The 23,656-nt window shown below is 54.2% G+C and overlaps 1 protein-coding gene across 3 annotated transcripts in view; it reads right to left on the reverse strand.

The window, feature by feature from the left end:
- Rxra (retinoid X receptor alpha) overlaps positions 1–23,656 on the reverse strand; it is an 87,769-nt gene that overhangs the window by 35,850 nt on the left and 28,263 nt on the right. The window contains exon 1 of one of the 3 annotated variants that reach the window (XM_085681465.2): positions 7,618–7,792. The exons of the other annotated variants lie outside the window; for them this stretch is intronic. Within the exon in view, the coding sequence (XP_085537591.1) occupies positions 7,618–7,777 (160 nt within the window). The 5' untranslated portion in view covers positions 7,778–7,792. Of the gene's footprint in view, positions 1–7,617; positions 7,793–23,656 lie in introns of those variants that run through there. 3 annotated transcript variants of the gene reach the window in all.

The raw sequence follows: 23,656 nt of genomic DNA on the forward strand, positions 1-23,656 counted from the left end.
CCCCAAAGCCTCTCCAGAAGCCTTAGCCCACACCAGCACACACACCCGCCCCTCAACAGCTCACCCATGCCCTCGTGACTCCTCAACATACCCTAACAGCACGTTTATCTTCCCCTCAGCAGGGGCTTGCCCATGCCCTCGTGACTGGCCAGAGTATACAATGCAAGCACCCAACAAACACAGAGGTCTGGTTGCTGGAGCCTCTGCCGATGGGGCAGGATTTCATCTGTGAGACAGGGTGGGAATGAAACTTCCCAGTCACCACCCACAGTCAGGGGACCCTCCCCGTCCCTGACTCCACATGGACAGAGGCTGCACTGCAGCTCATGAAAAGCAGCAGAGACCCTCCACAATGTCCATCCACAGTTTGACAGGGCTCTCTCCATGGGACTCAACTTTACATCCTTCCTACTGCCTGGCCCCATGTCAAGTGTGTAAACACTCTGAGATACGCCCCTCACAGCCTGGGGCCCCAGGCTAAACCCCAGAAACTTGCCTTGCCACCGAGATCCCCATATCTTACTTCGCTGGGGTCTATGATGTCTATAAGCCTGAACCCTATCAAGAACATCAACACAGTGGATCTCTGCACACAGACTGTATGATCAGGCAGTCTGTACTTCTCCCTCAGCCCCCAGCAAGTGGGAGAGACCGGTGTCTAGGGGACGGCAGGCAAGTGTGGGGACAGATCTCCCGCCCAGTCATCTTTCAAACTCCCTAAAGCTGAGAAAGAGACCCTCACTAGCCTCGTGTCCCAGCCTTGCCAACTTGCACCATCAGGGCTGCAATGGCACAAGAATGGGCAGGAGATAGGCAGCACTGTGTGCTGTAGCCCGTGACACAGAACCGGAGAGGGGTGTGCAGTCAGCCACCAGCAGAGAAGGGCGTCAGGGACAGGGGATGGAATGAATGACAGGCTGCAGGGCAGCCTCTCTGCACTCTGGGGACCAAAACCTTCATCCAGATGGCACCTAGGATAGCTGTCTATCCCTTCAGTACAGATGAGAGCCAGTATTGACTAAACAACAGATGCAGCCCTTGCTAGGCTAAGCCCAGCTCAGCAAGCCTTCTCTGCTACCGCCCCCTCCATAGACAGGATGGCAGGGGTCTCCTCTGCTGCACCAGAGGCACCCATGATGCTCCACAAGCCCCCAACACCAAAGCCTCTGAGAAAGGGGCCTGAGTCTGCCTTGTCTTCTCTGCCAGGCCAGTCTACCCCTTCCTAGTCTGCTCCCAAAGTAGCTCTCAGGGCAACTGAGGCCGGAGCCAGTGTCAGGGGAGGGGGACCGGAAGAAATGGCATTTCTGCCACAAGGCATGGATACCATGTGGTAAGAGTACCCAGAGGGAAAGGGAGGAGAGCAGGCTGGACTATCCACAACAGGACCAGGGCATCAACACAGCACTCTCAAGGATGGGGCGCCAAGACACTTGGATGACCAAGTATCTCTGGAGGGCTGAGCTTGATAAGGAAACACAGCTTTATGAGATGAAGATGGAGGCCATAGCCACAGCCTGGGAGCCAAAAGGCCAGGCAGGAGGCACCATCAGGCCCCGCTTGGGCAGAAGAGGGAACACCATTTTAGCACCTGGCAGGAAGGGAAAGGGTCCTGAAAACTGCCTTCCAAGGTTTCAGGCCCACTCATCCTAGGAAGCCCTCAGCATCACCTAGTGAATGTGACAAAGGACAATGAGGCTTAATCTCACTAGGCCAGAGGTGACACGTCCAAGCCCTTCACCTGGGTAGCCAGACGCAGGGGAACAACAAAATGAGTCAGGAACGCCAGACTCTGAGAGACCGCACACACTGGGCCTAATTAAGAGACCCTGGCTCACAGCCTACTGACTCCCCTCCATACACAATGTTAACATACCACACTGGTCAGCTTCCTAGAAAACAAACAACCGACAAGAGGTGAGGAACAAGCCAGAAATCCACAGCGGGCTGGAGAGAAAGCTCAGCAGTTAAAACGCTTACTATTCTATAGAGAGCTGGGGTTCGGTTCCCAACATCCACATCAGGTGGCTCACAACTGTTATTTTAGCTCCAGGGGATCCCGTGCCTCCTGGCCTCTGTGGGCACCTGCATGCATGTGGTAACCTGGGTTTGGTTCCCAGCACCCATACGGCATAACCATCTATAAATCCGAGGCCCTCATCTGGCCTCTGCAGGCACTGGGCACACACATGGAACACTTACATACTTTAAGGCAAACACTCATACACACAAAATTAAAAGAAGTCTTTAAAAAGAAAGGCAGCAGGAAGTGAGAAAAAGATGAAAGCGCAAATCCCAGCAGGCCAGGGCAGCTGACACAGGAACACAAAAGGACTGGGCTCATCTTCGCATGGAGCCCATACCATGCTCCTGGGCTGTCTGTCTCAACCTCACATTCCGAACACAAAGGAGACTGCAAATGTCCAGAGAGACAACACGGTCCAGCGTCAACACTGATGCCCATATCGGAGCCTCCCACTGGCACTGGAAAAGTGACCCCACCTCTCTGAGCCTCAGTTTCCCCTCAAATGTGGACAGAAGAGTATGTCTCCAGGATATCTACGAAAACCTGTGAACACTGCATGCAGCCCGGGGCGTACCATACAAAGGATATCATTGCTGCTGGAAAGAGGAAAGACTCAAAGTCAGTCAATCAGCCACCAAGACAGCAGCTCTGGAGACTTATGAGAGTACTATGGGCCCTCAGAGTGCCAAAGGGCCCCCACTCTCGCCACCTCAAATGGCAGTCACAGGCAGATAGGACAGAGATCCAGGTTAGCTAGGGTTGAGGTCAGCTGTGCATCACAGCATCAGGTAGGCCAGAACTCTGCCACCCCACCAAGGGTATCTCAATGCCAGGCCCAGGAAGAGAGGGCCAGTCCTCCACATTCTCTAGTTAGACAAACCCCACTGTTCTCCCAACCCAGAAGAGGGAGGTCCCACCTACAGCCTCAAGATAAGGAAACCAACACCCCTGACTTAGTGAGAGTCTAAATCTGGGCCTTTTTCCTAAAACCTTCCTGGGGAAGAGATCTTCTGTTTCTGATACCCAGGTGAGACCCAAACATGTGGGGCATGGCACTCTTGAGATAAGCCTCATTTGCTCATCGTGGGCTGAGTTGAGCAGCCTGGATAGGCCCAGCCATGATAGGCTGGCAGAACCAGGAATCGCCCAGGAATATACCATTAAAAGGTCCATACCCAGGCCCTTGAACCATGACAGACTCCCTTCCCCTGTGGGAAGACCCTCTCTTTCTCCCCTGACACAACTCCTGAATCCTGCAATAAGATCCTCTACACCATACCAAACCCTACCCTCACCTGCCAGCCACCTGTGGTCCCCTGCCTGCCAGGCCAGGCCACCTCCTGAGAGAGAGGCAAGAAGGCGCAGCCTCATGGTGAGGGCAGGTGATAGGTCCCACCATGGTGGTGGCCCCATCAGTCCCCGGCCAGTTGGCTCGGGGTCCCACAGCCTCAGACGATGCAGCTTGGTCAATGAACAGGAGCCTGGAAGGAAAAGGCAGCAAGCAGGGTGAGCCTCTGGAGGCAGCTGGGCTCTCAGGAACAAGTGGTGCTGGCACTGGCCCTGTAGCCCAGTTCCCCTTTCCCAGGGCCCGCCCTGCCCTCCACCCTCAGCCAGACACCTGTGACCACAGGCAGCTCCTGATGGCCGAAACCAAGGGCTTCTTGGAAGCAGACTGGGAAGCAGCCTCATTTCCTCAATCTGAAACAGACAGTACTTGGTGCAAACAGACTCCCACCTGAGACAGCATGTAACTTGCCCAGCTGAGAAAGGTACGGAGCCATTATGGCTAACATAGATGAGAATAATGGGTTAATATAAGTTATAAGAGTTAACAAGAAGCCTGACCTAATGGGCCAATCAGTTTATAACCTGATATAGACTCCGTGTGATTTTCCTTGGGACTTGCTGGCTTGTTGCGGTACTGGGCGGGACAGAAACCCCAACAAGCTGGCCCTCATGTTACACAGATGCACTGACCCAAGTTCAAACCCACCTCCAAGTCCAGCCACCTGCCTGACTTGAAGCAGATCAGGTCACCCGGCTGGGCCTGCTCCCCATCTGTATGCTGGTGGGACAACAGAAGCCAGTGCCAGCTGGCACTCAGGTGTGCTCCGTGGTCTGACAGTGTGCCTATCCTCATCCTAGCCTGAACCCTGGGGGAACCTGCACGTTGCCTATACCCTCACATTACACTATGCCTCCTCCCACTCCCCCGCCTGCAGCACACTCGATAGCACGTCAGGCTTTCAAGTCCTGGGAAGTCCTACTGAGCAGATGCAAGGCTAGGTCCAGAGGCCAGGAGCCGCTGGTGCTAGGAACTGGTGTAAGAATGCAGTAAAAAAGGTCTCCAAAGCTGGGGAGACCAGGCCTGAGCAGCCAGGCCTGTGGAAGAGCCACGAGGGTGCTGCCTCTACTGCTGGAGGAGGACGGTACTCCAAGAAAGATGGCAGTAAAGAGGACTTTGTACTCCCAACCGCCTCCTACCTATACCAGGGCTTGTTCTTCAGGGTACAGGGTGCCTTCTGTGGCTTTCCAGTCAAGGACCAAACTCAGGCCCAACGATGGGAGCTGGGCATGGAGACACAGCAGAGTCTTCCACCCCACCATCACCTAAGGCTTTGTCATACTGGACTGCCCTACTCAAGACATGGGGTCTGCAGTATGGAGTCAATCTGCCGGGGCAGCTCTGAGTGGCAAGCACTGACTGCTGGTACACACACTATGTCACTACAGCAGCGCTGGGAACAGATTACCAAGATGTCATCAAGGCCAGAGGGGCACTGAAAGTCATCCGTGGCACACCCATGTGCAGATGCCCTTCTGAAAACTCTTCTGTTGGGGTTTGGGGCTGGGGGAGGGGCTGGCTGGGGCAGAAGGGGAGAACTGGCTTGGCTGAGCATGTGCAAACCCCACTGGCCACAACCTCCTGGGACACTCAGGTGCAAGAGGGTTCCCTTCTTCTTCGTCTGATAGCCATAGGCAGTCCTACTCTCCCTCATCACTCACTACCCCCAACTGGACTAAGCTAATACTATCTGGGATCTGCACCTGTTGCAGGGTTACAGCAGCTCCCCCGCCCCACCACATAAAGGTCCACACTCTGGAATGCACTGGACCTGTCTGCATGACATCTCCGCGCCATCCTACATTGCAAGTGACTCCCATCACAGGTACCTGACCTCTGTTCCCAGACCCAGCTACCTAGATTAGGAGCCCAGGGGTTGCACTTTGCAATAGAGGGTTCCTGGGATCTTGGATCTAAGCCAGAGAAAACACAGCCTATTTTTTGTGCTTTCCTTTGGCTTGGGCTTTGGGTTATTTTCATAATGACAGAACCCCTCTGACACACAAACCCAAGCTACTGTCCTGAGTGCTAGCCAGACCCCTGTTAATTTGGTTCAAGACAGGCTTCATCTAGACCAGCTACAGTCAACCGACCAAGTCGCTCTGTCTGGAGGGACTACCATAGCCAGCCTACCTGACCCTTCTCCTACTCTGACCAAGAGGGGAGCCATGCCACCTTTGCTGTGCCTAGTGGACATTTATGAAATCTTTGATCCCTCTGCCTTAGGTCTGGCAAGTAAATAAGGACTATACCCCCAAGACAGAATAGGGATGAGGTGGGGAGGCCCTTTATAGGATCATCCTGGCCATCTGTGAGAAAGCTGACTCTTGTCATCTAAGCAATGCTTAGATGGCAATCAAGAATGGCAATGCTCAATGTCATTCTTTCCACCTGTCCCCCAAGGCTCAACCTAGGCCCCAGAGCAGGTGGGGCCTAGGACTGCAGGGCCACCTCTCAAAGCTAACAGCCTTGCCTCCAGCCTCAGTATGGCTCCATGCTAAGCTCCGAACACATCCCATCCACACTCCACACAACAACCTCATTGCTTTCTGCACTGCCGGAGCCCTCTGAGAATATCATGCAGAGCAAGGCAGATGACTAGTCACTCACTGAGGGTCCTCACGTGAGGCACAGGTCTTTCTATGGCCCACCTGACTGTGCCAACTGCTGGAGAAGTCTCTAACAGGAATAGTTATTGAGTTATGTTCTCATCTCCGTGACACACACAGCCATGTCTGTGTAGATCATACATGGCCTGAGATCTGACCAGTGCCTACACCCATGGCACAGCCAGGGGGCATCTGGCTCACAGTAGCCCAGCCCTACCATGCCTCTCAGCTGGGGTCTTATTTGTCAGGTGCTGCCTAGGCCAAGCCATAGGTCCTCTGACACTTGGCAGTGTAACACTGGAGCAGATTTGTGAGCACTAAACTTGCTACTGTGAGCGGGCAGAATAGCAAGACCAGTTCTTCCGTGGTCACTTCTTCCTAACACAATGACATCAACATCACCTAGGTGGCTTGGGGTCAGTCACGGTGGTGTTCACACCAAGAGAACTAGAAAACGCCAAGATCAGCACCCATCACCACCCAAGTAGGCTGCTATACATGGACTAGAGCAACACAGCCATCAGTGAGGTAGACACATGATCAAAAGGGGCTACCTCTCATCCCTCAGACAGACCCAGTGAAGTATGAGGGTCCACTTGATCTCACTCCTGCCTCTCATCTTCCTTTCAGCCCAATAACCCAAGATAACACTGAGGCTCACCCCTGGGTGTTGGACCTTCCCGTACCCAGCTCATAGCCCCAGGGAGGCCCTGTAAGAAGCCCCACTGCCCCCACCCCGGCTTCACCCCTCTTAGTTTGGACACAGGCAGCCAGAGCCTGGGCCCAGGCAGGAGCCTCTGTGCCCCGTCAGAGCAAACAACCCCACACAGACCTCAGCTTCCTTCCTTCCAAAGGCAGCCAGACTGAGCACAAGCGGGCAGAGTGGTAGGAGGGCAGAAGACAGACCTAGCTCCTGGAGGCTAAATTTAGCCCTGGTGATGTGGTCACTAAGACTATGTCCCTCTCTTCCTCCACCTGACACGCTGACAGGCTCCTCGGCACAGAGACCAAAGGCTATCAAAAGGACTAGCTATCTAGCTAGCCTAGGTCTCAGGGCAGAAAGACGACAGCCTTGGAAGCACCTGCTAAATACCAAATCTGACATCTGACAATTTCCTGGCTCCCTGGAGAGAGTCATTTCTACCTGAGTAGTGCCTACCTAAGGAAGGGGGTAGATTCAATGTCCCTATGGGCCTAACATACAGAACGTTCCATGACCATCAGCAATCAGGGCCCATTCTGGTCCTGCCTCGTTATTCTCTCTGAGTCCTCCCACCAAGGGTACCTCCTCTATGAAGCCCTCCTTGTTCCTCTTGGAAGATCCAGTTGGTCTCTAGACTGAAGGCCATTTGGCAATCTGGGCCCAGTCATGAGTGAGGAGCCACTAAGGTCTGGCCTTGTAGACACTTGTAGACACCAAAGGAGGCTCCTTACTTCCTATGACCACTCTAGCCCTGACCTAGTCCCAGGCAGGTCCCCTCCAGGCTCCATCAGGTAACTATAAACAAGCCTTAGCCTGTCAGCCTCAGCCTCTCAGCGGCAGCCAGCCCTGCCACCCCCGCTCCCCAGGATCTAAATGACTCACAGGGCCAGCACGCTGCCACCTCCGGCCCACACCGCAGGCATCCATGAATGCTCACCTGCCCAGGCTTGCTGCCGGCAGGCAACAGCTGTGCCAAAGTCAAGTTTGATCCACTGGGAGGCAAGATAGGCCATGGGAACCAGGGTGTCCTGAACTCCACCAGGGCAGCCAGTCACACAGTCAAGAAAGGTCTTCAGGAAAGGGTTCCTGAAGGTCATGATCAGGTGACGGGAGAAGGAGGAGACACAGACAACACACACACACACCAACAGAACTGTAGTCCTCACCCTGAAACTGAACAGTCCATGAGAGACCCAGGCCTTCTTGTCCCCGAGAGACACAGCCCTGGACTCAGATGGAGGCTACTCCGCATGCCCGTGGGCCCAGGGAAACCTCCAACATTAGATCAAGGGAGATGCTGCCCCTCCCCCTGTGAGAGTCCTGCAAGTTTTGAGCCTGGGGAAGCTCATATTGATTGCCACCGTAGAGCAAGGCTGGCCTGCAGGCAGGGAGTGCCCAGCCAGAGTTCCACTTCTGACGAGACAGGACCTGGTGTCTTTTCATTGAGAAACCAGGGTGTCCTGTACATATTCCAGGAATGCGGGAGGCTAAGAACACAAGGTAAGGCCCTGGAGCTGCCAGAAGCTGTGGAAATACCATCTGTAACCCAGACACTGGCTCAGATCAGCTCAGCGTCCAGTGGGGACTGCTCCCAACCCAGGTCCCAAACACAGACCCCCATGGACAGCGGAGTGAAACAGGCCCTCGCACAGCACCCCAAGAGCAGCTCAGCCCTGGCCTGACTGCTTCCCCTCACCTCTGCCATTCCTCACAGCCACATTTTACCCTCCAACACCAGGCTTAAGGCAACTGTACTTTTGCCCAGAGCCATGGTCACATACAGTTAAGGGGGGGCAGGTTCAGGCTCCTGCTCTCTGGGAGTCCCCAGGTCATGGAACAGACTCCTGAGATGTGGGAGCTACTCTCAATCAAGAGAAGAAGTCAGAAGGGACACAGCCAGGCAAAGACCAAGAAGGCCTAACAGGGGACAACATGACATCAGTCCTGCTGTGCAGAGGTGTGGCCAGGGTGGGCTGAGGAATCTGGATGTGAGCCATGGAACTAAGTCAGAGGCAGGTGACCTGGCTGAGTTATATCTGCTAAGCAGGGACAGATGCAGAAAAGACAGACGAGGGACTGTCTTCTCCTAAAGACAAAGCAGGGCCTCTCTCTGGGCAGGGCATGGACAGAGCAGGACAAGATGACTTGAGGAACCCAAACAAAATCAGAGCCAGGCTAACGAGGTGTAAGAAGGCAGCGTGGAGCCTGTGGCTTGTGGAAGCCTACTTCTCAAAAGCTGCATGGAGTCAACACCCGCTCTCCACCCCAGATATCTCCTGGACCTAGTGGCCTACCATCTGAAGACCAGCTAGAACGCTAAGGGCTGCTCACAAGACTGTTCCTCAAGGACAGAGCCCCGCTTCTTGGATATGGGGGCCAAGGCCCATGCTCTTGGGCACGTTGGAGTTTAGCTCTTAAGAAGCTGGCAAGCATTCATGTACCCTAAAAGCCATGGAGCCACAGGGCCAGGCCACTTCTCCCTGCTCCACTTCTGAGCACAGGAAGTGTGGGTGGAGGGTCCTGGAGCAGGGCCCTCCACATAGCACACCACAACACCACAGTTGTCTGGGCTTTCAGATACTGGTCCGCAAGACAGCACTCATCCCCAAACAAGTCCCCAGTGCTCCCTGGGATGGTCAGGCGCTCCAGGAGCTTAGGGCCCCACAAGCTCCCCTCCCTGGCCTGGCCCTGAACCAGGCTGTCAGCTTCCTGCTGGGCTTGCTCCTAATCCCATCAATGTCACTGAAAGCCTGCTCACCGCCCTCAGCCCCGCCCTGGCCCGTGCAGCCACCCCTCAGGAGGACAGCAGCCTGCAGCCGCCTAGCTTGTACCAATGCCAAGCTGCACACCAGGGCTTCTGCCTATCTGGGTGGTCAGTGCCACCTCTAGCTCAGATCAACCTGGCACAGGAAGGAAGGCTCTCAGCTGGGTGCACCACCCTGAAACTTCACTGGACAGCCTCCGCCTTGCTCCGTCTGGGAGGGCAGGACAGGCTGCGGGGTAGAAGGAAGGTCTAACAGTGACAACACAGAGGGCAGAGGTGAAGAATCAGACATGGACAGAGCTTCTGAGTTTCCCTCACCCTCCGAAATCCAACAGGTCACCAAAGTCTCGAGCTCAGCTGCCAGCACGAGGTCTTGGTACTAGGACTAGGATTGGTGGCACTCATGTGTAGGGTTCACTGGTGGGCACAGGAGCATCCTGACAAAGGGGTGTGACCTGTCACCTCCAGGGAAAACAGCCACAAACACATTCCAGCAACCCTAACTCGGAGCCATGTATTCAGAGAGCGTGCATCACGGCATGGGTCCTGACAGCCCAAGGCCCACAGCAGCTGAAAGGAAAATGAACCGGGCACATTCACACAAGAAACATAAAACAAAAATGAAATCCGACGAAACAGAGCAGCAGCTTCCGGTTACAGCAGGACTAAAGCCACACTGCAGGGAAGGACTCTAATGGTGTTGTGGGAAAGGTGCTACGATGAGAGCCGATGGGGGACTTAGGGGACCCTCTAGCAGCCTCGTTGGGGAAAACATCATCAAGTTATGTGGGAAAGATGTTTGCCTCTCATGGTAACCCAGTGGCCCCTTCTGTTCACAAATCAGCTTTGTCCCTACACACCCAGGACACTTTTAAAACCCAAACCCCAGCCAGGACCCACCCTCAGGTTCCACACCTTGTGGATTCTGCAGGAGAATTCAACTGTGCTCCAGACACATGCTGCCCTGGTATCACCTACTCCTTACCAGGAAGGATGACAAGACAATCACCCTCCTCCAACTGGGGTACAGTGCACTGGGATGTGCAGGAGGCACCCAGCTTAGTCGGTTCAACACAGCCTCCCTCAATACTGCCCAGAGTCACTGGAGGGTGAGGACTCCGGGAAGTCAAGGCTCATCCTGGTTGCCTATCTCTGAGGCAGGGAAGATGGAGCTCTGTCTCCCCCCACCCCCCAGGTCTCAACACCTGAGCCTCCAGAGGTTGGGAAACCATCTGGAGTCGCTGTGTCCCAGTCTGGGTAGGAGGCAGTCATAGCAGCAGAGAACACGCCTGCACAGAGGGCACAGGGCCAGGACAGAGAAGGCTGGATGACACACTGCCCAGACCTCCTTCTGGCCTGCCCACCTGGCCAGCTGCCCAGGGAAGTAAATGCTTCCACCTCACTGGATGTTTCCTTCCCCAGACCCTGTGTTTACCTGTGCCCACAAGACTAGTTTTTCAGAGCCTAGCTTCCTCACTGGACTCAGCTCCAAGGGGCCAGGAGGGACCCCCCCGCAACCCCTGGCCTCCGCAGGTAAACACGCCCAACATCCACTTTCTACCTGCAGGAGCAGCCAGGAAAGGCTGCTGTCCACACAACCTGATTATCCAATAAGCTCCGTGTGGGGCAGCTGACAACTGGGACCTCTCCATCTCTCTCACACCTCCAACAAGCCTGCCTTCTTCTCGCAGGAAGAATAAAGAGGCTCAGAAGTAAAGTACAACCTGCCCAAGGCCATGCTGCTGGCCAGAGGCTAGCTGGTCAGGAGCCCAAGGCCACCGGAGTACATAGAGCATGGAGTCAGAGGTGGGGAAGGCAGGAGGGAGGGAGTAGGGACAGAACTACAGGAGGACTGGGCAGGAAGGACATGAAAAGGGAGAGGTACTGTTGGGGAAGTGGGAGAGGGACAAACCGATGGTCAGGCGGCTGTGGAAGGGGACCAGGCAGAGGAAGGGTGGCCATCTCTGGTCAGAAGAGACACAGTAGAGCTAAGGTAGGGGCATGGGAAGGCCCTGTCTCCAGAGGGATAAGAAGATACATTACACATTGGTCTCCTAGAGATCCAGGGCTTCTAGAAGCCCACACAAAGCAGGGTCACTGGGTGGAAATCTATGCAGGTACACACCCTGCCCCCAAATAAGAAGGCATCCATTTGGGGCCTGGGACCCCTCTTATACTGCTCCCAACACTGGTGGGGGGCTGCCTCCCACTGAAGCTCTGACCCTGGACATAACAGGCAAGTCAATGTCCACAGCAGAGCCAAAGGCACCAAGTAGCTCTACCCTGGGGAAATAGGGGAGATGGAGGGTCTGCTTTCTCTCTGGCTTGGATGACAGTCTTGGGGTGGCTGGAACTTGTTTGATTTTATTGGACACAGACATCTGACGCATACCCTTATACCACAGGAACCCTGGCTGCCTGTAACCACTCTGAAGCTCCATGACCCCACAGACCTGGGCTGGTGTTCCACCCCTAGGACCCATCCTGGGAATCCCAGCCATCATCTGCCCCCAGTCTGATTCAGTCCTAACTCTAAGTTGGGCCCATCACTGAGATGACCCTGGGATGAACAAGTTGTCCTCTGGGCCAAGATCTGCCTGGAGCCAGCCTTTCTAGTCTACCTTGGGGGAGGGGGACCAAGCTCCAAGAAAGGGTACAGGCTCAGCACTTAGCAACCTCTCCAAGGCTCACGGTCTCCCATTGAGGGTCTGGAGCCAGGTTTCCCCAGGGGCCAGTCAGCACTGGCCACCACACAGGACAGTTCCACCCCTGTTCACACACACACAATCAATCATCAAACACTCCCCCATCCCTGCCACCTCCTCAGCCTAGAGTTACTCTAATGTCTCTGGAGTCCTACTCTAGACTTGAACATGCTGTTCCTTGGGCTGAAACTGGCCCTGGGTGACTCCTACATAGCAACACAGCGCCCCCTGCAGGAACCCACCCCCAAAAAGCATTTGCTAGAGCAGCAGTGGTCAGCCAGTTCTCCCACAGCTCTGATCAGGTCATCAAGCCTGACCCAGTGGGACTGCCAAATAGACATTTGCTGGAGAATGTGAAAACAGAGCCCGGCACATTGGTCAGTGCCAGCTGCAGACCCATCAGGAACTTAGGAACCAGACAAGCATACTTTAGTTCCAACTAAGGCCCAGACTGTAAACCAAGGTACCGATGGCTATGTGACTCCACACAGGCTGACCAAACCCTCTGGGACTTATTTCCTCTTCTGCAAAGATTGCAGGCTAAGGAAGTGGCCTTGCAATGTCTCCCTCCTATGCCCCCACTTGCACAGCCTCTCAGGCAGCTGCTCTTCTGGCGCCATCCCCTCTGGACCCGCTCCTAAGGCTACATATGTGGGGCAGAGGGAGCGAGACACACCCACTACCACTGCAACCAAGACTTCCTTCAACCCTCAGGACAGGACCCCAGGGCCTGCCCACCCACAGGAGGGCACCCTGCTAGTCACTTGCTCTCTGTCACTCTAATGCAGACAGCCTGGAGCCTCACTGGGGAAGTGGACTTGCGGCCACTGCAAAGCTGGCTTTGCACAGCGCTGAGAACCAACTGGCGGCTCAGTTCTACCTAGGCACCTACCATCAGAAGTCTGGGCTCAAGTTCTGATCGTACCACACACGGCCAACAAGAGCTGTGGGCATCTGATTCAGTTCTCTGTGTCCACAGGTCCTGGTCCTCAGGAACAGTACCACCAGGAATATGCACCCCCTATACAGATGGGCACCGGAGAGCACTTGGTAATCGGACATCTTCACCCCTAATTGCCCATGTCAGGAAGAGACAGAATGGCAAGGTGGGCCCTGTTAGGGACTCCCATCCAGTTAGACAGAAGCTTTGTCCAGAGGCCCAGCTCACCTAGCAGGGCTACAGCCGGAAGTGGGTATCCCAGAAGGCTTCCAGATAGAAGCATTGCTCATCTCCCTCCAGCTACAGTACAATACACTCCCACACTCCCAAGCCTGCCCTGGGCCATCTGCACAGCTGGCGGGGTGGACAGAACAAACCTGCATACACATCACTATGAGAAGCCCCCAGCACAGTCCCAGGGCCAGCAGACAGATGCTGGGGGTCCCAGAAACAGGACACAGAAGGCCTCAGTCCAAGGCCAGAAAGTGACGTCAACTCTCTGGGCTGTCATGGTCTCACTAGAAGTGTAGCCAGAAAAACCTGGAACTCAAGGTGCAGAGCATGAGGTGACAGAGTTGGCATGCCATAGCACAAGTTCCCTGCAACTGATGGAACCCCTGTGTTCACTGCTCTGCCTGGTGTCATGTCTGCACCGAAACCACGCACACCTTCCTTCCCAGTCTTGGGCATCACAAATTCCTCTTTCGGGAAAGCAAGCTTCCAACTCCCCGCTACTGCAAACCTGGTAATACAGCTAGCTGCCATGCTGTGTGGCAGGCCCAGGTTCCTTGCCCTCTCTGAGGACCTGCTTCCTCATCTGTAAGGCACCTCCCTACTGATAAGTACAGGGCGGGTCACACACACACACACACACACACACACACACACACATCTGGAAGAATGGTCTCAAGCATTCTTGTGCCCCACCACTTCACTCACAGAGCCATAGCACAGTTGGTCCTCAGCCCTGGCCAGATCAGATAAAGAGCCATCTGCCTGGGGCCACTGAGCCCACCAGGTCAGAGCCAGCATCTGCCCCAAGGGTGTGTGAATCACCCCAAATTAATAACTAGATCTTCAGGCCCCAGTCCCTGGACATCTGATGATCTGCTCACAGGGCAGTATGTGAACCAGGACAGTCATGGAGGCTCCCTGAGTGTGTCTGCTCTCTAAACATAAACACAGGAACCTCCTGGGAGGAGGGGAAACCTTCCAGGCCAAGTGCCTGCACCACAGTGATGGTCATGGGGTTTTTCAGCCTTCCTGCCCACAGGGTGCTGCACAGCAGTGCTGGACATAGGGACACCACTGGGTGCTGCATAGGTTCCTACAGCCCATAACCTCCAGTATCCTTCAACACAGAAAGGATTCCAGGAGGTCAGTCCAGCCTTGTCTCAGGAGGGCCCTCGCGGTGTGCTGAGGTTCTCACACACGCCCACCGTGCTACTAAGGCACCCGCCTCACTCTGCCATCCACTCGCCTAGGCCGCTCTGCTCAGGCACAGGTTCAGAAGCCTGACATCAAATCCCACAGCTCTGCTTTTCCTCAGTTTCCCCCCTCATAAAATGGAGAAGTTATCAGGATTTCTTGAGCCTTGAGTATGACCACCCTGCCCTGACAGCACAACCTCAGCTGGTATCCTCTGCAGAAAAGGGGGGGCGAGTGGCCTCTCCTCTCAGGAGGAAAATGAGTGAGGCCTAGGCACCCCAGGAGGGAGACACAGGCCAAGCCTGGCACCAGGCACCTGACACCCAGTCCTGTGACGAGCTGGCAGGATATTGGGAAACTCACAAGAACTTATTTCAACATCTTGGCCACGTCAGAGATGGGTTTCAACACGCACAGCACCCAGGAAGAACGGTGGCCATCTTGCGCTGTTGGCCTACCCAACACACAGGGAAGACTGTGCTCCCCATGATTGCCTTTGCTACCCCCAACACCGGGACAGGCAGAGTCACGTCACGAGAGGGCCATGCCCAAGAGGCAAAGCTATGCTCCCCCGCAGTCCACTCCCCGGCACCAAGCTACACAGACCCCAGCCACTCCGCTCTATTCTAAGTCTCAGCTGTCCAGAAATAGGAGACTCTGCAATCTGCCAAGACTGAGGCTTCAGAAGACCACAATCTACAAAGAGCAACCCTGTGGCCCCCAGCTTGAACACCAAGAGCACCCAGTACCAAGGCCTAAGAGCTCCCTCCCTAGGTTATCTCCCTGTATGAAATGGACCTGTCCCACCACCCAGCCCACAGCCAGAGCTACTATGGGCTCTGGGCAGCCTGAAGGTCTTAGCTGAATTTTGAACAAAGGCATGGCACCCTGAAGACAGCAGGAGCCACTCAAGGCCCCCCCTCGGGTCCACAAGACTACCATAGCAGACAAGAAGGGAAACTAAGGCCTTGTGAGTTGGAAGAACTTTTCCCAGGACACAGACCCAGTAGGAACTGAGCCTGACACCCAGAGGGACGGAAGACTTCTTATGGGGTGGGAGTTAGATGATTGACTCTGGACCGAAGTCTCTTGCTGGAAAACTCTACAGTGTTGAGTTCCCAAGAGCAGGGACAGAGCCCCACCAACAACTGACACCCTGTGGCAGCCAACCTCACCCATGTTCCATCTTCAGCTCCAGAAGGGACATCTCAGCGTTAAGACCTGACAAGTTTTCAGGCCTGCCACCTTCCAAGGTACCAGAAGTGGTGTCTCCCCTACTGTCAAACCCCCATCCCAGAAGGCAACAGCACTCTGTAACGGGGCATCCAGCTGCACTATGTCCTACACTACCACCCACCTAGTCTTTGAGGCCCAAAGGTGTTTATGGCTTGGTGGCAGCAGGCTACAGTCCTGCACCACCACAGGCTCCACATGCAAGCACTTCTGTCCAGGTGTCTCAATTCCTGTATCCAACAAGCACAGGGAGAATTCTCAGGAGGTAATGAGGTCGTCACCTCTTATCAGCTCTCTGACTATATCAAGAAGCACAGACTATCATGCAGGGTTATGACCAGCTCTCCATCACAGAGATCCATCACAAGTGGATCTGGAGGCATGGAGGAGATCTGGGAAGGTTCGGTTCTTGCCCTGTGGAGAGGAAGTGCCTCCCAGAGAGATACAGAGGGACCAGCGTTCAAGAGAGCTGGGGACATAAGGATCAGAGAAGGAAGTTCAGTCTGGACCCTGAGGCCAGGAAAGACCTGGCAGAGACCAGGAGAGTAAATCACTGCTGATTTTCTGCTAGCTGCATGAAGACAAGAATCCCCGGCAGACAGAGAGCCTGCCCCACCCACTGTTACCCAAAGTCACACAGCCAGGTGGAGGTGGAGCAGGGCTCATCTCAGGAGAACACCAAAGCCTAGACTGCCCCAGGAGACTGTGGCTGCCACCCCACATGCCCCTCTGGGTTCCTCTAGAACCTCTTTCTATGGTTTCCTGCTGTGTCCCAAGGAATCAAGCAATCTGGTACTCTCTCCATGCCCTGGGCCTTGCTCAGCCATCCCAGGGATTCCCACAATGGGGAAGAATACAGCCTCATGTTTTGGTATACCGAATCCTGCAATGTGGTCAAGTTCACATACGTTCAAACACCCACATGTCAAAATGGGTAAAGGGAATCCCTAAGCTTTAGGCTAAATCAGGCCTTCAACCAGACAGCTAAGTCCCCCACCCAGCTGCTCCTCTCACACCTCAGAAAACATTGCGGTAGATGGCCAGAGAAAGGTAGGGACTGTCTGTCTCCCAGTCACTTGGCCAGAGAAGAACCAGCCACCCTGGCACTGGCCTGAACCCAAGGTAATCACAAGATCTAGGTCCACAGAGATGGAGGAGACAGGAGGTCCAAGGTCCTAGGAAATTCACCAGGTTCTCGATGCGGCGTATAAGAGACCTTCACAAGCACAGGGACCAACATGTACACGTAATCACATATGCACTTTCAACATATACATTCTGCAAATAGACACATACATACATACATACATAAACTCTCATATGCTCACACACAGGCACATACACCCATCCTCACACAAAGTCACATGCCTGGTTTCTCACAAAGAGTTCCGCAGAAACCCTCAGCCGACCTTCGCCATAGCTGGCTGGTCTAGGAGGGAACCTCAGTTGGCGGAGAAGTCTGGTATCACCAGAGCAATCAGACAACCAGAACAACAGCAATGACACTTGTACCTGGAAGGGACTGTAGGTCCAGATAGCTGGCACTCCTTGTAGGTACCTGATGATACCCACCAAGGAATCATTCATAGGGGAATAGGCAGGACCTAACCTTCCTCACTGCAGGACCACTTCTTGGGGAGCAGGACAGAGGACACAACACTCCCAATAGTAGAGTGAATGTAAGCATAATGGGTACCCTTCTCACCCACAGGGGAAACCTTATCCCATCAGAAGTCATTCTGCGAGTAGCTAGGGAGAGCCACGATGCCACTCACGAGGTGGGCTCTATGGACCTGGGAGCCAGGTTCCTTTGCAGGCAGCCCATGCCAGCAGACTTGGCTGTGCAAGCTGACCCCTCCAGACAGGAGCCTGTACTTATCAGCTGTATCTACAGCAAGGCCATCACCACAGGCAAAGACCTGGAGCTCTGAGAGCTGGGGCAGCATCTATAAGGTCAGTAAACACTACTAATTAAGCCAAGTTTACATGCAAGAGGGCCCACTGAGGCACTGCCCTCAGCTCCAAGGGAAAGCCCAAAACCTAAAGGTGCCTCCACACCACCTGCTGAGCTGGTAACCTCTGAATTACCATCCATACAGCCTCCTATCCCCCAATGTCTGTACCCTGAGGGGGTTTTGGAGGTTCCTTCCAACAACCCCAGCAGACAGAAGAGGAAAGGATTCTGTGGGCAGCCTGTGGGGCCCTTCTTACCCCTTACTGCCTTTGTAGGACTAGCTCTGGAATCAGGAAGCCAACCAAGGGGGATGGCTTCTCCAGCCCCACCCAGAGGAGCCCCAGAGTTCCCTCTGCCCCGCCTCTCTGTGCCCTGCCAGGCTAGCCTGGCTAGCTGCTCACCACGGAGGAGGCTTCTAGTGGTGCTGAGCGGGGCAGGGCGAATAGGGAGGTCCACCATGCCATGAAGAGACCACTCTACAGCTGACACCCTACGTAACTCATTCCAGATGTAGGGGGTGGGGGGAAGAAACAGGAGCAACAGGCGCCCTGCTGAGGAAGCTGGGAACAGACAATCACATGCAATTCCTGGTCCCATGCCAAGGTTTGATAGACCTGGAGGGGGTGGGGGGAAGAGGTAGGGCAGCCAGCAGCAACAGAAGAAAAGGTGCCTCCCTCCCCTTCTTCTTCCCCTCTGCAATACTACAGCCAGACACAGCAAACAAGCCTGGAGTGGCCTTGAAGCCTAACCCCGGGAACTGTGTCTCCTAGGGTCCTCACAGTGCATTGGCCTGAGAGATGCTGATCCTGACCCCCAGGAAGAAAGGGGTGAAAGTGGTACAGTTCTGAAAGACAAGCACCAAGGGTCATGCCCTTTGATCCCTGACCCGAGAGAACACGCAGCAGGGCTGCCCTGCCTCTTGGGTTCACACTTGAGCCTGCTCCAGTGGGCCTGTTCCAAGCGACCTTGTCAGTGGATAACCTTCCCCAGCCTCAGAAATCATGTATAGTGATCACAAAGCCAAGGCAGGGTCTGGCCAGCCAGAGTGGCCAGCAGGTCTCTCTTCCACAACCACCAAGGCTCTGGGGGCCTGTGCTGCTTGCTCCTTGGCCCTGTCCTAGATGTGAGTTTGAGAGGCTAGAACTGTTCCACCTGTGCCCATACCTCTAACGGGAAGTCCAGAGAATCTGCAGGAAGTAGGGCTAGTCCAGGCAGGCAAACCAGAGCTCCAGTCTGACAGTCTGGGCCTCAGTTTCTGTAGCTACAAAAGTCCCAGGGCTGAGCTTCAAGGAACTGCTCTTACATGCAGTAAGGTAGATCGCCAAGAAGGGGCTACTGAAATTATCTCGTCAAAGACACCAGCTAGGCCCTGCCTGCCTGAAGTCAAAACCGTTACCCACCCATCCGGCAACAGCGCTCCCTTCAGATGCCAACATCCACTCTCCACGAAGCCCATCGTCCGTGTGGCTGACTTCATCACAAACACCAGTCATGCTCTCAGCATTTCCCCTACGGCACACTTACAGTCAAAACAGCGAGGCCTTGACTGCTTGGCTGAAAGGTGAGCTACTATAATTGCCCTAGAAATGTACAAGAACCATCGCCACCACTGTGGAAAAATCTAGAGAAATGGGCAGAACTGGAAAACCCACATAGATGTGCACGGTAAGCTCCTAGCCCCCTTTTCTTTCTTTCTCCTTTGCCAGTTGGGTTCACAAAATATAAGCACCCCAGACTCTCATTAGGAGGCCCATTAGGCACTCACCATCCTAGGTGGTCTTAAGGGCCCCAAGCTTCAGGACTGTGAAGGAGTCCTTCTGATGACTGCTACCTGAGGATGTTGGGTATCCCTGGATGCTTAGGCCACAGGCTGTGCCTGGGGTAGACAGCAGCTGATACTGGACCAGTCGTGTCAAAACCTGCACTTGGTCCCTAGCATAGCACAATGACGAGGGTACCAGGTCATCCTTACCATCACCAGGATCCCAGCCCTCCACCATGGGCACCAGAGGGGAACTCTCTGAAGGACAGTGTTGGAGAGGCACTAACTGGCCCACGGGAGGAGCTCAGGGTCCTATGAGGCCAAGGAGGGCTGGTACTCAGACAAGAATCAGCCAGGGGTGAAGTTGATTATCCACATGTACACCTCCCATCAGAGTGGGATGTGCGGGTGGGCAGCTCCCTCAGAAGGGAGTATATCTTAGAAGCCCCCAAGCAGCCCTGTGGTCCAACAGACTGGGAAGGAACAGAGAGTGACATTTCCTGCCAACCTGGTCTATGACCATTACTTAGGCTACAGTCATTTCTAGGGTCACAGTGGCCCCAGAAAGGTCCCCATCCTGCAGAGAGAACAGTGAAGGGCAGGGGGCTCACCTCCCCAGCCCCAGCCCCTAGGCTGAGCCTACAGCTCTAGACTTGGCTCTGAGCCTGCCTAGAAGGATGAGCAAGATGGGAAGGCAGCTTTGCAGACCTTCCGCATCCTCTAATGTACGGAGAAGGATCTGCACAGGGCAGACTGCACAGCACGCGGTGGAGTCGGGATGACTGCTCTCACAGGGTACTTCAGGCCAGAGAGGGAGGGAGGCTGCCACAGGCTCAGACATGAGGCCTCCGCCTAAAAACCTGCCCTGCACTCACAGCGGCTAGAAGCAAGCCAGGAGCCAGTCATGGCAAGTGGAAGTGGAAGGGGGTATACAGAAAGGGGCTCCGCTGCACCAGCAGGCAGCGCAGACTGAGCCAGGTGGCAGTGCCAAGCCAGAGGGTGAGTGCAGAAAGACAGAGAGCCAAACTTGCAGGACAAGGAGCAGAGAGCTCAAGCTCTGAAGGGGACAAAATACACATCGTGGTCATTCCTCCACTGCCCCCCCCCACTCTTGTTCTACAGACAGGACACTGAGGACAAGTGCAAATGGAAAACCGAAGCATTCATGCTAGGTCACTATTCTGGAAACTTCCACCTGTGCCTGGTCACTTGGGCAGGCAGTACGCAGCCTTGGAATCCACATCCTGTTCCCAAATAAGGAGTCCCTTTGATTTTAATCAGAACCATTAGGCACTTGTTCGGTAATTAGGAGACACAAATTACAGTGTGAAAAAGCTCATTACCAACAAATGATGGGCGACAGCCACACAGAGGAGGACTTTACAGGCCCTGACGAATCCCTAAGACTGGAAGCATCTGGTCTCCAGAACCACACTTGGGCGACAGCCCACAGTCTCCTGTGTCACCTGTATCTCCCTGCCACTGCTCTTGCTGGTCAGGACACTGGCCAGGCTGGACCCTGGAAAGAAGAGGTGTATCTCAGAGAGAGACGGCAGGTCCTCTATGCAGACCTCACAAGGCAAGATGCTTCCAGTATGGTGGATGGGGGTACACAGGAGGAGAATGGCAGGTTTAGCCATAGGGGAGGCCTCAGTTTACCCGGCTGTGACATGAGACTAAAGTATATCTCCAGGGTCCAGAGAGACAGCTTAGCAGTTAAGAGCACTGGCTGCTCTTCCAGAGTACCCAGGCTCAATTCCCAGCATCTATATGACAGTTCAGAACTTTCTGTAATGCCATTCCCAGGGAATCCAACACCCTCTTCTGGCCTCCATGAGCACATGGTATACATATATACAAACAATTCATTATACATACAAAATCTTAATCCAGGCATGGGGCACACACCTGTAATCCTCGTTTTCCAGAGGCTAAGTCAAGAGGATCACTAAATTCAGGACAAAGTGAATTAAAATAAGATACTGCCTCAGAAAACAAAACAAGAATTATAAAATATCTCCACGGGGTAGGAGTGTGGCCCAGCGGTAGACCATTTGCTTAGTGCGCCAGGCCCTGTGTTCTAGTCCCATAACTGGGGGTGGGATCCTTGCAAATTTCCTTCCGGGTCTCAGGCCTAGCATCAACCAATTAGTTGACGAATAAATTAGCAATATAGCCACCATCTTAACTAGAAGTCAGATGGCAGGGCACATGAAAAAGTCCAATCTGACGGCAAGGCAGGGCTGGTGAGACAGTCACACAAGCACAGGGCACTGCCCCTTGTGGGCTTCCTGACTACCCAGGAACCCCCAGACCCAAGCTTCAGGGGAAAATGGGAGCTCATCCAGGGGTGGCAAGCCTCCATCCTGCTGGCAAGCCTCCATCCTGCTGGCAAGCCTCAAGGGCTCTACCCACTCCAGAGCCCAGCACCTGCAGGTCCAGCCTGACTACAGCCTACAACCACCCTCCAGTCCACAAGGAACTCCAGTCTTAGCTACCCGAGGGACATACACACCCACACCACACTCACACACACCCACACACACCATCTACACATACACATCCCACACATGAGACACACACACACATATACACATACCACACCACACACACACCACAGACACACACACACATATACACATACCACACACACACCACAAACACACACACACACACATACACACACACACACACACACACACACACGAACCACAGGCTTAAAATTCGCTGTTATGATCCTTGATGTTCCAGCCACTGTTCCTCTGTGACCTTGGATCCTAAATTTACCTCTGAGCCAGGGAATTTTCATGGCAGTGTCCCCCATGACAGGCTCACATCAAGGGCCTCAAAGTCTGGGACAGCACCTCCGCCTTGACAAAAACACCCTGAGCTGAGGACAGCCAGTGATCACAGCAGGAACAGTGATGGGAGGGTGCCAGATAGAGCCCCACACGGCCAGGACTCGCTGCCCACTATTCTCCCAACACCAGCCTCTCAGAAAGGAGAACTGGGGCTCAGGGATGGAGCAAGCCTGGACTGCTTCTGCAGAAAAGAAAGAGAATTTGAACCCAAATCTCCACCACCTATCAATCTCTGGCAGCCTGAGCCAGTGCTAGGGAGGGCGGGATATAGCGGGGGATGGACAGGGGAGAGGAACACAGCAGTCATTCCCTGCCTCTGTGCCTCAGTCTCCCAACAAGCAGTCATCTGCAGCCTGTCACCTGTTCAGGCCAGTGCCCTATGACCTCTACCCAGAGTTCACCAAAACAACTGACAGCTCTAATGTTCAGCTCAGGGACTCTGGGTCTCCCTAGCTAAGACAAGGCGAAAGCAGAGCCTCGTATAAGGACTTGGGTACTCCTGAGACAACATGCCACTTTGAGGCTACCACTTAGCTCCAGAACCTTCCAATAATTCCCAGTGAAGTCCTAGTGGCCTCACCACACCCACCAGGGCCACACAAGAAGCCCATAGGAAGGTAGACAGGGGTATCACTTTCAGGATCTGGCAGACGGGACAGGGTCAGGGTAGCCCAAGACCTGACAGAGCCCACACGTGCCCTAGCCAGAGTGTGTACTCATGTGGTTTTACTCTGGTCCCCAGGATCATGGGTCCCTGCTCTAACTGCAAGGCCTCCATGATGCCAAGGCTTGTTTTACTTATTGAATAAAGTGACAGTACTCCAGACCACTAATGGAGGCGGACAGCCATCAGGGCCTCTGTAGCCCAGCATCTCAACTCCTGGAGAGACAATGCCATAGTCAACATCCCTTGAGAGGCCAGGAGCCTGGAGATCAGTTGAACGGGATCTCTTTTATATTTTATAATTTGTAGAATCTATTTTCCATGGGGCTGGGCTTTAGCAGCACAGGGCTACATGAACCTGCTGGACGATGAAGACTGAGAAGCCAGGCACATGGTGCATCCCTCCAATCCTGCATTTGGGAGATGGAGACAGAAGGATCAGGAGTTTAAAGCCATCCTGCACTGCATAACATGTCTGAGCTACATGAGACCTTGTGGGAGGGAGAGGGAGGAAGAAGCTCAGGCCCTCACACCTGTAACAATTAATCAATTACTTATTAACAGATAATTACCAAAGAGTAAACTCTGAGGTATCACACATGTACACACACACATCTGAAGTAGAGGGTTAAATACCACCCTACTAGAATAGCATCCAAACAGTA

This window comes from Myodes glareolus, chromosome 21, assembly GCF_982192425.1.
Source record: "Myodes glareolus chromosome 21, mMyoGla1.1, whole genome shotgun sequence".
In the NCBI taxonomy this organism is placed as follows: domain Eukaryota; kingdom Metazoa; phylum Chordata; class Mammalia; order Rodentia; family Cricetidae; genus Myodes; species Myodes glareolus.